At 42.2% G+C, this 13,798-nt stretch overlaps 1 protein-coding gene across 1 annotated transcript in view; it reads right to left on the bottom strand.

Annotated features, from left to right (window-relative positions):
• The window catches only part of dgkg (diacylglycerol kinase, gamma), an 82,594-nt gene that overhangs the window by 7,212 nt on the left and 61,584 nt on the right, over positions 1-13,798 (bottom strand). The window contains exons 23-24 of the mRNA XM_076110918.1: positions 1,112-1,232; positions 69-129 (exon numbers count right to left, since the gene is read on the bottom strand). Coding sequence (XP_075967033.1) covers positions 69-129; positions 1,112-1,232 — 182 coding nt within the window. The remainder of the gene's footprint in view (positions 1-68; positions 130-1,111; positions 1,233-13,798) is intronic.

Raw genomic sequence — 13,798 nt, 5'->3', positions numbered from 1 at the left:
CATGCTGTGAATGAGAATGAGAATCCCTATCTTAGCACAATTTCCAATGATTCTCATTTAACTCTCACCGTGCAGGGGGGCTGCATCCAGGGCTCCCCATCGATCTGCATCGGCAGCCGCCGGGACGTCCTATGAAGAGAGAGCAGAAGGATGAGCAAGAGAGGTGGGGGGAGGGCAAGAAAGAGAGAGAGAGAGAGAGAGAGAGAGAAGGGGAGGACAGGGTGGGGTTGGAGGTTGTGAAGGTCAGATCACACACACCTCTGAGGCACGAGATGCCTGTTCATACTGCCCCAGGACAGGGTCAAACACTGCACCCTTTGTTCCCATGAGAGCCATTCCCAGACTGGCCCCCACTCTTTAAACTCACAGACCCACTGTATATGTACACACACACACACAAGCACACACACGCATTCAAAGTTGGTTTAAGACTTTCATGCATGCCTCTCCGGCTACAGAAACACAGCATGGGAGAATGACTGTGATGAATGCTCTTTTTAATCTGGTCTAGGAAAGTATTCGGGGCAGTTTGCAGAACAACTTGTAAATGTCACTTCTTTGGTACAGTAACTGGCTCACTGTAGATGTCAAATGGGCTGAAACAAAAAAACACTTTATTTGAAAAAGAAATGTGCCAGATCCAAAAAGAGTGCATTTGAATGTTTGAAATCAAATACTTATATCCAAATCTATTTTTTCCCCCATATATAGGTCAGCTTTCAACATTTATACGTAGATCTGAGAATGGATAAGAGAGTCTTTAGCATCAATATAAAACTATAGTGTACATATAGTGTACACAGACATTTCTTATCCTGTGATGTGTGACTCACTTAGTAAAATATGCATTTATAAAATATATAATTGATGTTATTGGTTGGATGCTACAGGGATTGTAGACACTCAAGAGGAATACATTTTTGATCATACATGCGTTGAATGGGGATGGATGCATTCTGTGCAGAAAGTACAGCTTCCAGTTGGTTGGCCAGAAGGAAGATGAAGGAAGGGGAGGATATCGTGACACAAGGCAGACAAAGGGAAAGATGGAGAACAGAGATCAGAAGACGAGGAGGATGGAGTAACACAGAGGAAGACGGGAGGTTCTGACCTGATGGTGACGTTGGCACACTGAGCCAGTCTGCGTCCGGCACTCTTCAGTCCAGTGTAGATCTGTCCCATCTCTATCGCCCCTTCTAGGCCAACCACCTCCACCAGCTGGTCACTGAAGTCTGGATGGAGAGAGACAATGAAACAGAGATATGTTACGTATAGTTATAGGCTCTTTGCTTAACCTAACTCAAAAATAGAGACACAAGAGAAATTCATTATTTACACTGAAAACACGTTTTTTCACAGAAGTCTGCCGTTTGCTGCATGGCAAACATGGCACATCGTCAAACATGGCACATCGGTCATTGGCCTATGCGTCAAACTATGAAGCTCTGCGTGGCCGTAGTATACGCAGGACTGTCACCCAGTATACCGACGTTCATGTGAAACCACAAGTCACCGTTGACTCATTTCAAGCTACGTAAGTAAGTTAACTAATGTAACATTAGCGGTGAGAGTGAACCGAAACGGTAGAATTGTGGGCCGGATAAATGATGAGCTAAAACCCAAAATATAGCTCTGTGAAGCTGAGCGGAGCCGCTTGATCAGCTGATAATTCTCTTTAGCTTCATCACTACGAGCAACCTTTTTTCACAGTGTCGTAGTAGTAGAGTGGGACGTTCACCGTGTTAAAATGGAGAACAATACAAGTTCACTGTGACTATGAGATCATCAAACCTATTAGTAGCCTCCCTGTAATCTTTTAATCTATGAATTCCCCTTTGTGTTCTCTCTCCGTTTGGAAAGTGCGATGTCTACTAGTCCGTATTTACAGACATGATCTTAAAGGTCAGCGATGATGTTATTTGACATTTCCCCTTCAATGCACTTTAGCTCATAAGAAACATAATGTGATTGAGAGTTTGTGTGTGTGTTGCATGGCTCCGGCAGCTTCACAGGTTTTTTACAAATGAAATCTGAGAAATGTTTCGTCTTCGCAGCCGGTGTGATAATTTGTGAGGTGCTACAGCAGAATCAAATCTCATGCCCGCTCATGCAACTGTGTCGGTGGCAACTCATCTACAGTAATTAACTTTGGCCGTGTCCGAACATGGTAACAGGAACCAAGCTGGAGGAGCTGACCGGGCAGATATTTGAAGCTTTTATTGTTGTTTTCATGTCTATAGGTATGACTAGATGTTCTCTTCGTTCTTATTGTGTTCATTCTGATTATTGGACAATATGTTCTGGTGTTACACACAAAAATAGCTCGGACGTGAGTCAAGCCTCTGCCTCTGTAACCCGTTCTCCGTGGCTGATCATTCAGGTAAGTGCGGCGCTCTGACAGTTGATTTACTTGATTCAGGCCGGCCGCCAGCTGAACACCTAAATATATTCCAGTTCTTCTTCTGAACACCTAAATATATTACAGTTCTTTTATCAAGCTCGCAAAAAAACAACAATCACAGGCCTCTTAAAATGTCAAAGAAAGACTCTGAAAGCTCCCGTCCATTAAATCCCCAAAGTGTGACCACTTTTCTCATGATTACATGTTCCTAATGTCAATGCCGGGCAGAAAATATCAGAAAGAATAAGAGTCTGTTAAAGGCTCGAGCAGAGTTTACTTTAGTGCAAGAAGAGAAAGAAGAAAGAGAGTTTGTGAGAGGCACTCAAGGGAAACCGGTTAAACCGTTCCCCGAGGGTCTCAATCCTCAGACAAGCTCCGACTGGCAGCGCTGCCTGCTGGGACCGGAGCCACAGGCCGCGGGTCTGTCCGTCTGTTACAGTGTAAACAACGTTAACAATTTCCCAACGTCGTCAGTCTTCGCTCGCCTTGTTTGGCTTCGTTTCAAGCCACAAACAGGAAACAGTTGCATATTTCTGTTTTTTTTTGCCTGATGCAACACGAGGCCCGGGGGCAAGGCTGACTCATGACTTTTCACGCTCTGAAGGATTTCAGACAACAAAAAAAAAAGGTAAATATTGTGACACAAGTACAGAGAATTCGTTTCGCCTATTCCTTTAATAAACTCCTGTCTGCACTGTATCTGTTGGAAACACATTTCGTGTGGTTTCCAACACATTAAAAGGTATCTCTTGGTTAATTTCAGAGAACTGCGAGTTCCATCTCTCCGTCAGTTGTTCTCGCTGTGGCCTTTAGGAAGTGCTGCCATTTGCCGTGCATATACAGTAGCTTCAAAAGAGGATTGAGGTTTGTATGGGAATGAATTTGCCGCAGCTGAGTCACTGGCACTCTCTTTAATATTTCAGACGACAATTTAAAAGAAAATGTCAGAGCAGAGTAAGGAACAAACATTTTAAAATCATACTTCAGTCCGTCAGTAAGAGTGAAACGCTCGGGGCTCACGCGTCAGTGCAGACGTGCTCGTTAGGATGAGAAATACACCGCAGCAACTTGAGATGCATTACATGAAAACATGTGCATTAATATCAAAAGGTTCAGTTCTGGTTACTTTGATGTTGGCATTATTAGAGTTATAGTTGGTATTGTGATGAATATTGATTTAAGATTAAAGATCTAAATGCTGTTTCAAAGCTTTTTTTAACACATACAACTGTAGATCATTTATTCTATAAATTAAAGTTTAATTGTAGACTTTGAATCTGCAACAACCAAAAAAAAAGCTGTGAATACAACATTGACACCTTTTGTGTTGTTAAGGGAAACTTTCACTCTCTTTGAGCTCTGTTTTTGGTCTCTACAGACTCTACAGATATCTGATTCTTCAGAGGGTGAATTATAACAGATCAGTTATGGGCTGTTAAACCAAAACACTGAGCTGAGATGAGCTGCAGAGTTAAAGGGATAGTTCAGGTCTTTTGAAGGGGGGTTGTGTGAGTCACTTATCCATAGTCAGTGTATTACTTTCAGTAGATGGTGGTCCAGTTTGATGAAGCAGACCGGGAGCACGGGAGCAAAGTAATGTACTGCTGTAGAGTAGGGCAGCAGCAAAATGTATTTTAGACTCTTAGTGACCCCTTTCACATTACACATAATCATTTCATCCATTGTTAAAGTTACGGTGAGGAACATTTGACAGGTCTCAGTTTTACTTATGCCTCTTTATGACCTACGTAACAACGCTCCATGTGGCTGGAGACCAGGCTGTATTGTTGGGCCCGCTGGAGGGACGAGAGGCACGGGAGAACCAGAACCAGGACTGAGCGGAGCAGACTGTCAGACCAGTTTTATAGAGGGAGTCTGGCGCTTAGAAACACCACCACTTTTGTCCACAGGGACCGCCAAAATCATATTAAAATCAAAGTTCTCATAGTAGCTTTAATATATGAAAATAGACAAGTGTAGCTTTAACTATATGCATCCCAACATAAATATCTAAATGCTGTTTCAAAACTTTCATCTCATTGTCAAGAATACAACTTCACACTGAATCATTTATTTAGATCTAAAAAAAGTCAAATGTTTATCATAGTCTACAAAACACTGGAATCCGAATATAAAATGTATCTTTTACTTGTAAAATGAACTCCCCAAGCTTTGTAAAAAACCTCAATTCCCATAAAAAAATACTCTGGACATGATCCGAGTGTCCTAAATGGCAGCCACAGTCCCTCATCACATCTTCATCATCCTCATCAAAAGCAGAAACTATGCCTCATCTCTACACAGCGTGCTACAGGCACAGACACATGTTCAACATATGAACCCCTCTGTCTCTGCAGGGCTTTCCAGGAAATAATTATAATAGGATTGGGCATCCATTAAGCAAAACGCTGGACAGTTGGAGACTTAGGGATCAACAAGACCAGTGACACAATGGCTGCACACGACAGATGGGAATTAAAAAGGAAGGCTGAATGTAAAGATGGAATCCTTTTTATCTGTGTAAGCTGTAAAAACGGTCTTATACGGCAAGTAAAAATGAATTTCAGTGTGTTGACATGTCCTATTTTAGGATTTTAAAACCGTTCTATTCATATATCCTTTTCCTCTTGTACTATGAAATGTATAAATCCCCCCTCCTTCGCACACCCACCCATACACCTCTACTTCCTCCAAACACCAAAAATGGGCATGCCATCCTGCCAGTGTCCCAGTGTGAGAGCCTGATGGCAGAAGAGCCCACTGTGCATGGTTCTCACCTCGCTGACGATTCCCGCCTCATCAGATCGCTGCGCTTTTGACTCTCGGGCAACCGGCACTGTTACTTCTCAGTGAGGTAGAGCTAAGAATAGACCAGAACAGCCTCTTGCATAACGCGGCCACAGTGCATTCTGGGATGGGATGGCAGCGCTTTGCCAAGCAGCGGGCAGCGAGAACCGTCACTGCTGTGCTGCACTATTTTTCTCCGCCGTGCAGCAAATCTGAAGTCATTTAAAATTCAGTTTCATTGTTTGAAAAAAACAAAACACGCTTTATATGCTGACACGTAAGAATATTTCTACACATATTATTCCACAATATCTTTCGAGTGTTGAACTCATATTCAAATTTAAACCAAATACAAGATGTATAAAATGATTTTATTAATGATTAAAACCTAAAATATAAATGCATCGAAGTATGAAAACTAGAAAGAGAAAGATGAAAATATAAATTAAAGGAGAATGGTGGCTATATTCTATCTTTGAGTAATTTTCAACAAATCCCATGAAAAGACCAAAATAAACAATGCCCATCTGTTCTTTAACTAAATTGCTGTTTTTGTCAGCTACAGCTATATCCGCTATGGAAATCACTTCTCCTGTGAAAAATTAAATCTTAAACCATTTTGCATTAATTCAACAGCACTCTGGCAGCCGGCCAGCTGCTGTTAATCAAACACAGACACCGACAGGTCGACATTCTTCCATTCAGAAATAAAAAAACTATTAGCCATACCTTTCAAAAACACGCTGGCATCATCTTTGACTACCGAAAGGGATGATAAAATGTGATTTCAGTTGGGCTTGGGAGAAAGAAGGGCCCCAAAAAGGCAAAGGACTGTCTTCTCCTTAAACTAACAGTATTTCTGTTCAACAACCCCGACGGTCTGAAGGTTATTAGTATCTTTATGAAGCCATGACGGTGTATGTGGAATCAAAAAGAAATAAACTTCAGTGCCCACGTTCATCGCAATAAAGGAACATGTCATTCAACAACAATGGAGCTCTGTGGCACAGAGGAACAAGCTACATCAGGCTACACAGACAATACCCATTAGCAGCATTTATTGCTGGTTTTAGTCTTTTGACGAGATTCATTGACATTCGGAAGAATATAGAAGATCTCCAGACTTGTCCCCGCACGTTTTGAATTTAGTGGTGAGCTATTTATAACAAGCCTTCAATTAGAAACTGAAAGACGAATTATAAATCCCCCAGAGGAGTAGCTGCAGCTTTCATTGTTCATCAGCTTGAGGTGTTAGGCTATAATTATTAGCAGGCATATTTGTGTATCCTTCCTCCGCCCACATGGCCTCCCCCCCCCTCCCTCCCTCACCGGCCTGTTATTGTCTCAGGGTGGCCAGAGTCATGGCAGATGGTCAAGAGGAACTGCAGCTCACCTCGCCAACACCAACGGAGGTAAAGGTACGGGGGAGAGCACTTGGCCGTTTGACAAAGAACACTATGTTACTATGATACAGTGCAAACACACACACACACACACACACACACACACACACACACACCATGCCACTGAATCCTTACATGGTCTCTAAGCACCCAGCTGGTGAAATTTCTGTTTTGTCCAGAAACCAAACCGTCATGAGAATTTTTCCAGATGGGAGAAAGAAAAAAAAAACAACACAATCATGGGAAAGAACAGATTGTAGAAGAAGCTTTAAAAAATGTAATCTTTTCCATTCCCATCCTGTTTGAAAGTGATCGGCCTCTTTAAGGATCATTTGTCACTCATTAACTTTGAGTAAATGTATCACTGGAAGGTCATCCACTCTCCCAGCATCCACTGAGAGCAACTCAGCGGCTTCATACAGGAACTATTTCCAGCCACACAGACTGGTGGGGGTGAATCAAAGTAATTATAGTGTGCTTTCCCTTTCCTGCTGTGTGAGAAGAGCACAATACGCAGTCTCTGGATGCGATCGGCCCAATATAGCCTCATCATAGTGTGTCACAGCTTGACTGTTAGCGTTGAGGGTGGGCCTTGTGGACCTTGGGAAGCAGGGAAGCAAGAGGAGGAAAGGTGAGGGGAGGGAAAGAGCTAGTGATGGGGGGGGGAGAATCGGACAAGCAGGGAGAGAAAACAAATGAGTCACGGAGGGGAGAGACGCAATGTGAACCTGGTCAGAACATCCCTAAAATAGCAGGTTTCTAAATAAAAAAAAAAAAAACAGAACACCAAGGTCGTGTCAGTGTTGGGCAACTTATTTGACTCATTAACTCGTTGCTTTACTAGTCAATCATCGGAAGAAGTAATCAGTTAGCACGTCCCCGCCAAAGTTAAAGCCACATGTGACATTTTCTGTGACATTGGGGTGATATCTTAATTAAATAATTTATCATTTTTATTTTCTAGAAATAAAAAAACCCCACCACATTCTGGTTTAACGAGGTCAGTCCACAGGTTGGAGGTATTTACCATGGGCCATGAAAAGTGAAGCCAATGCGTAAGTGTCTAAAACCTGCATTCTCTCTAATGACCATCAGGGGGCGACTCCTCTGGTTGTATAGAAGTCTATGAGAAAATGTCTCTACTTCTCTCTTGATTTATTACCTCAGTAAACATTGTAAACATGAGTTTATGGTCTCAATCTCTAGTTTCAAGCCTTCTTCAATACAGCATGATGTTCATTTAGTACATTATGGTCCATTTAGAGTCACACAGACCATAAAGCAGGGGATGCTTTAGGTCGTGGCGATCTGTCCATCAGGACAGAAGAATGTTTTGTTCAGCGTTTTACCAAAAAGACACTCGAAGGAGTGTTTTTAAAGCATGTTTTTCACCAGCTGAAATTAGCATTAACGACACAGTTAACTAGCTTTGATATGCTAACGGTAGGCTTCCTTGCCACGCCCCTCTCGAGCTTCCACCCTCTCGTCCAAATATGGTCACTTCTGGCTCCAAAAAAATCAAGATGGCGACAGACAAAATGCCAAACTCGAGGCTCCAAAACTTTTCTAAACTAATCGGTGACGTCATGGTGACAATGTCCACTAGTAGCGTAATTGAGTAAATGTACTTAGTTACTTTCCACAACTGTTAGTATAAGACAGAACATAAGCCATCCCATAAGTATTGAAGTGACTGTGCATTGCTGGGTTTAGTAACTGTAGCTTAAATACTACATTTCAGACTGTAATTCCTTGCACTAAAAAATCATCACTGTACCATCCTAGTGAGTACTGCCGTCCCAGCACGGCGTACAGCACACTCACAACTCCCCCGGTTCAGCGCCTGGACTACTGCGTGCTGCATCCACTTTATTTATGTGCATCCTTTCCAGCTCAATCCACAGCAGGAAATTGAGGAAATCTGATCTAGGAGCAGGCAGGAAATAAACAGGGGAGGGGAGAGATGGCGCAGCGATAAAAGTTGAGGAGGGGCACGGTGATGGGACCGGGGCCTTCGTACGCGAGTCCTGTTCCTGTCAGCGGTAGCTGTTATCTACCTTCATCCAGCTGACAACAACGGACTTTTGAACTCACTTCACTCAACAAAACAAAAAAAATCAGACAGACTCTTTCTCTCCACCACAGCACATTTGTCCCCAAACTTTACTTGGTCCTTATTGTATTGGTTAACTCGGACTGCTTTATATCATCGCGGGGACTAACGCTAGCGTGGTGATCCAAATGAACATATTTCTTGGTTTTAGCAGGACACTTAATTCTGCTGCTGATGCTGTTAAAAACGATAAGATTTTCCTTCATGGATCTCCGAAAGCAGGACTTCAACGTAGGACATATGGAGCAGGACGTGTAGCCATATATGGTATTATTGGGACGTTACTCGTGCTAATTCACAGTTCTCATGAACGCACGCTGCTTTACGCACAGGTGGCATTCGTCATGTGTATGCTGGTCAGTTACACAGTTATCTGAAGTTAGGAGCTTTCGCTGAATATGTCGTCGCACACACGACGAAAAAAGAAAGAGAAAGAACACAAAAATGTTCGCGCATGAGGTGCAATGTCTATTCTGACCGTTAGAGCCCATTTGAACCTGACTCATCAGTTCTTAAGACCTGTGATTGCATTTCTATGGCAATTGATGCAATGTTTCAATGTCAATGACGCGTGCGACTGTGTTACGGTTATGTGTCACTGTAGGCTGTCTCTGTGTGTCCGTCTCAGTTGTTGTTTCTGTCCATGCAGAACAAAAAGCAGAGCCTACACACAGTGACTCAGAGGACCGAAGTCTCATCACTGAGGTCAGAAGCGCCCCGGGCGTCTTTCAGTCACTCTGGGTAACCCTGGCTGATTGCATTAACTGCAGCAAATGGATTTAAAAGCTTTAGTTTATTGCGCCAGAGAAAGCAACTGCCACAAACAATTAGCGGTATGATAAACATGCAGGCACGCATACACACGGATAGAGGCACGCTAGCGCGCATACACGCGCACTGTACGGCACGCAGAAACCCGAGGCACGATAATGCATACCTCTCTGAAACTAGAGCGCTAGTCTCCGAGTCCTATTTCCAAATAGCATTAGCAAGAGAAGCTAATTTGATAAAGGTTAGATCCTGAGGGGAAAACTCTGGACACCAAAAAATTCCATCACACACGTTGAAACATGCACAAAGTGAACGAATTCACACAGAAATGTTTACATGTTCTACTAAAACTGTCCCGACAGGTGAAGCTAGTGGTTCTAACTTTATACTGTTCCTTCATAAAATGCATATGAACATGTGGCTGCAGAGTAAAATTGGCTTAACGGGTCTTTTAGTCTCATATTGAGGAGAGGGAAATATGGGAATATTGCAATAATAATCAGGGTATTTCTTTATTTTGTAACATTATCTAAACGAGACCACCATAAAATATAAACCCCTGTAAATTATGATGCAGTCCAATAAAAATGCAAAGTTTTTGTGTTGGTTTTTGAGTAGTTTTATTGGAGGGAATTGCTCAAATAATTTGGTTCCTGCAAACAATGTTTTTCATTATCAATGAAGAAGTTGATTGTTCTTCGATTAATGTTTTCTTGTTGTCAATAAAATGTCTATTGTTACATTGAACAGTCTTTTCAAAATAAACTTCAACGTTCACAGGAAACAATTTTAGGTAAAGGCAAAATCTACTTGGTCAGATTCATAGTCTGAAGCGTAGGGCCAACGAACAAGCTGCCGTATATAATGACTTGGGAGAACGGGTTTGTTATGGTCTGCATTCAATCGGTCTAATCAATTATCAAAATGTATCCGCTCGTGAATTGATTAACCCTTTTCATACACGCATTCCAGTACAACAGCAGCACAAACTAAGGCCTCAAACGTTTCCGTAATTGGGGGCTCGTCCGGGATATGAAGGAGTTTATTGGGCAATTGATAAGCGTGTGTTTTCTAGGTGCCGAGTGTCTCAGGTGGTTCGTGGTAAATCTTGATATATGGATGTCTGTAGTCTCTGTTAAGTACAACAAGAATTACAATGTAGACGTCACGAAACGATCAAAGACGACAGAGCTATTGGATTGCATTACACTGTACAGGGGTTTATCTCTTTTCCTGGTCAGTCTGCGTAATGAGATAATGAAAATCCCTTCAAGTGAGGACAGTTTGTTGGTCGTCACTCCTTTAAGAGGCTACTTTGGGATTAAGGCTCTGATTTAGGTCAAGAGTTAAGACCAAGCTGAAGATTTACAACGTGAACGGAGTTAATGGCTGCAAATGCTCTCACACGAACACCGATACAAACGTGTGTGTCTGCTGGTGCGCACAGTGTAGACGTCTGCTCTGTGGCTATAAATCCTATAAATCATGCTTCTTATGGACTGAACGGTGCTGTGGACCCAGAGCCTTCGGACTGAGCTAATGGGGCAGCAGCTAATGGGACCCCAGAGGTGACCACATGGTGAGTTTGTGCTTTCAAAGGATGTCTTAAAAGGAGGCACTCCAGCCTAAACGCCCACATTTTACAAACTCCATGTCCCAAGTTTGACTTTTTAGTTAAAAGTATCAAGCCTAAACCAAAGTAATCCTGATCTCAGACGTTAAGAAGCTTCTTTCAGAGCCACAGAGGATTATGTTATATTAAAGTCGTAAGACTTAGGACTCCAGAGCTCATGCGTACAATTGGTGTATTTAACCTTTAAGATTATCGAACTCCTACTAAGACCAGACACCCCCAACGTATTTTCCCAATGGACACATCGTTTTTTAGTCACTCTCCCCCCGACAATTGCATGAATCCTTCGTCTAGAGACAAAATGTTGAATTTGTTTTATTGTATAAATGTAAATAATCAGCTTTAATATGTTATATTGTGGATTTTACAAGAATTCATTTGAATTTTTCTGGTGAAATGTTTTTTTTAAACATTCGTGCTGCTGGTGGTTGATAGTTTTACTTTCTTATTTTGCCTTAACGGGACAAAACGACTCGTAGAACGCAAAAAGAAGACAAAGAGAGAAATGGAGATGTGAGAAAAGTCCTTTCCTGGATGAACATTCTCTGGCTGTGTTTAAGGGAATGTGGATCTTTCAGATCAATTTGAGGAACGTCTACGGTTTGCATGTTCCACTTGTTATCGTGAGTGTGGCATGCAGTGTGGGACTCGCCCTGTTCTGGACTTGGTCTCAGCCCCTCAATGTCTTGGTTTCAATACAGTCTGGCCTTGGTCATGACTTGGTCCCTTTTCCACAAATGTGTGCCTGTTCCTGTACTCAAACAGTTTGTCTTGCTAATTTATGATGTTTCTGTTTGCACAGAAATGGTAAAGAAATCTGAGGAACAGTTCAGTATTTAAATGAGATGCAGATGCAGAAACATTAGCAACAAGGACGGTGAACTCTGCAAAGAGATATGGAGACAGAACGTCAGGGTATCGGTGCGTTCGTGCATACATGTACAATAGGTGCAGTATGTTTCCCCACTTCACTTAAAATGCAGTCAAAGTACAAAGAGTGCAGCTACAAAGAGATAAAGTTCATGTAGTTAAAAACACGCAACTAAAGGTGAGTCATATGAGTCAACCCTGTTCCTTCCTTCTCACACCGTAGTTTCTCTTTCGCGCTTCCTCTCCTCCGATCTTTACTTCAGTGTGGCCCTGAGATCTCCATGGAAACAAGGTTTAGGTCAGTCAGCAGAGATGTAGAAACAAAGTGAAGTGAAGGAGACGGACGTGGGATGAATCGAGAAAACCTTGGCGAGAGCACAGAGCGGGTTATTTTCTAACGTTTGAGGACATCAAATGCAAACTCAACCAGCAGCTGCACGTAACTCATCCTGGAGATTAGCTAAATATTATAGAAACGTATACGGCTTTTTGATGAAAAACATTTCCATCCGTCAAATAAAACTAAAAGAAGCTGAAACTTTATTTGGTCCTCATTTCTTTCAGGGTTTCGCCAGCCGCTTAGCATCGACTTCCACACATTTGGGGAACTCATATGAAGCAGGGTTTTTTAAAAAGCTCCAAAAACACTGTGTCTTATAATTCTCAAAATGCAAAAATCTTTTTGTCCCATTCTACCTGTCGGGTAAATGTCCTTCACATTCTACACGCCCATGTAACGCTGTTTGTGAAGCAGCAGCTGGACCATGAATGTGCTAAATTGTGGCCAAATTGTTAGAGGTAAGTGAGCAGTAGTGAAGTGAAAACTACGCTACTCTTATAACATGCATCGAACTGTGTCAACACCCTACGACTATAGGATTGCAACACAGGCACCAAAAATTGTGATATTTTACAGCTCGACCTAAATTTCTCAGCTGGGGCTTTCCGTTTTGAGACTTGTGGGTAGAGTTACAACTAGGTTGCACAGCAACAACAACCGCGCATGTATCGAGAAAGTCATATATTGAGTCCTAAAACCCAGAAATGAGTCAGCAGTTTTTCACTTTCGGTTCCGTTGCGTCTGGAAGTCAATGGGTGTTTTTGGTCAGATGCCTGAAACAAGCCTCAGAGATTTTAACGTTTTGTTGTACGATATAAGTACATATCAGTCTCGTGAATTTTGAAAATGTTGTGTGTCTCAAAAAAAAAAGGTTGGTTGTGGCAAAACGAGACGACTAAACGTCGCCATTAGCTTAGTGGTGGTGACGTGAAGTCATGCGGTTCGTTTATTGCTTTTTTTCTTCTGGCGATTGCATTCGCACTTCAAAAAATGTTTTCCGTTTGTGAATATTATCTTGCTGAATAAAATGTTTAAGTATCATAAACGTTTTTTTGTCTGCCACAGAGCAATAACTCAAAATCCAACGGAAATATCCCATTGGCTTTTTGATGATGTAACCAGTGCGATGTCATCCCGGCAACACATTTTGAAAGCGCAATGGCCAATGGTGTTACTCGCTCTGACAATTGTGTAACTTTAGCACTCACTCAGACTCGGGATAGACTTTCCCGTTTACAGGTTCAGCCAAAATCGTGTAGTCCCCGAAGCTAAATGTGAGCTTGTGACTTGACAAAGCCACAGAGGACATCGTACAACTGTTTTCTAAGGCTGAGTGGTACTCCTTGTGATGAGTAAACTAACCTTTATGTGTACAATCACAGCAGATAAACCCAACACTCAGGTAGCGAGTATACACAGTGTTTGTCACACACTGATGAAATATCATTGTCCAGAGAGAGACACAATTGTTAAACAGTTT

Source organism: Anarhichas minor, unplaced genomic scaffold (assembly GCF_050575085.1).
Source record: "Anarhichas minor isolate MPS153535 unplaced genomic scaffold, ASM5057508v1 ptg000004l, whole genome shotgun sequence".
In the NCBI taxonomy this organism is placed as follows: domain Eukaryota; kingdom Metazoa; phylum Chordata; class Actinopteri; order Perciformes; family Anarhichadidae; genus Anarhichas; species Anarhichas minor.
This window is presented reverse-complemented; position numbering and strand designations above follow the sequence as displayed.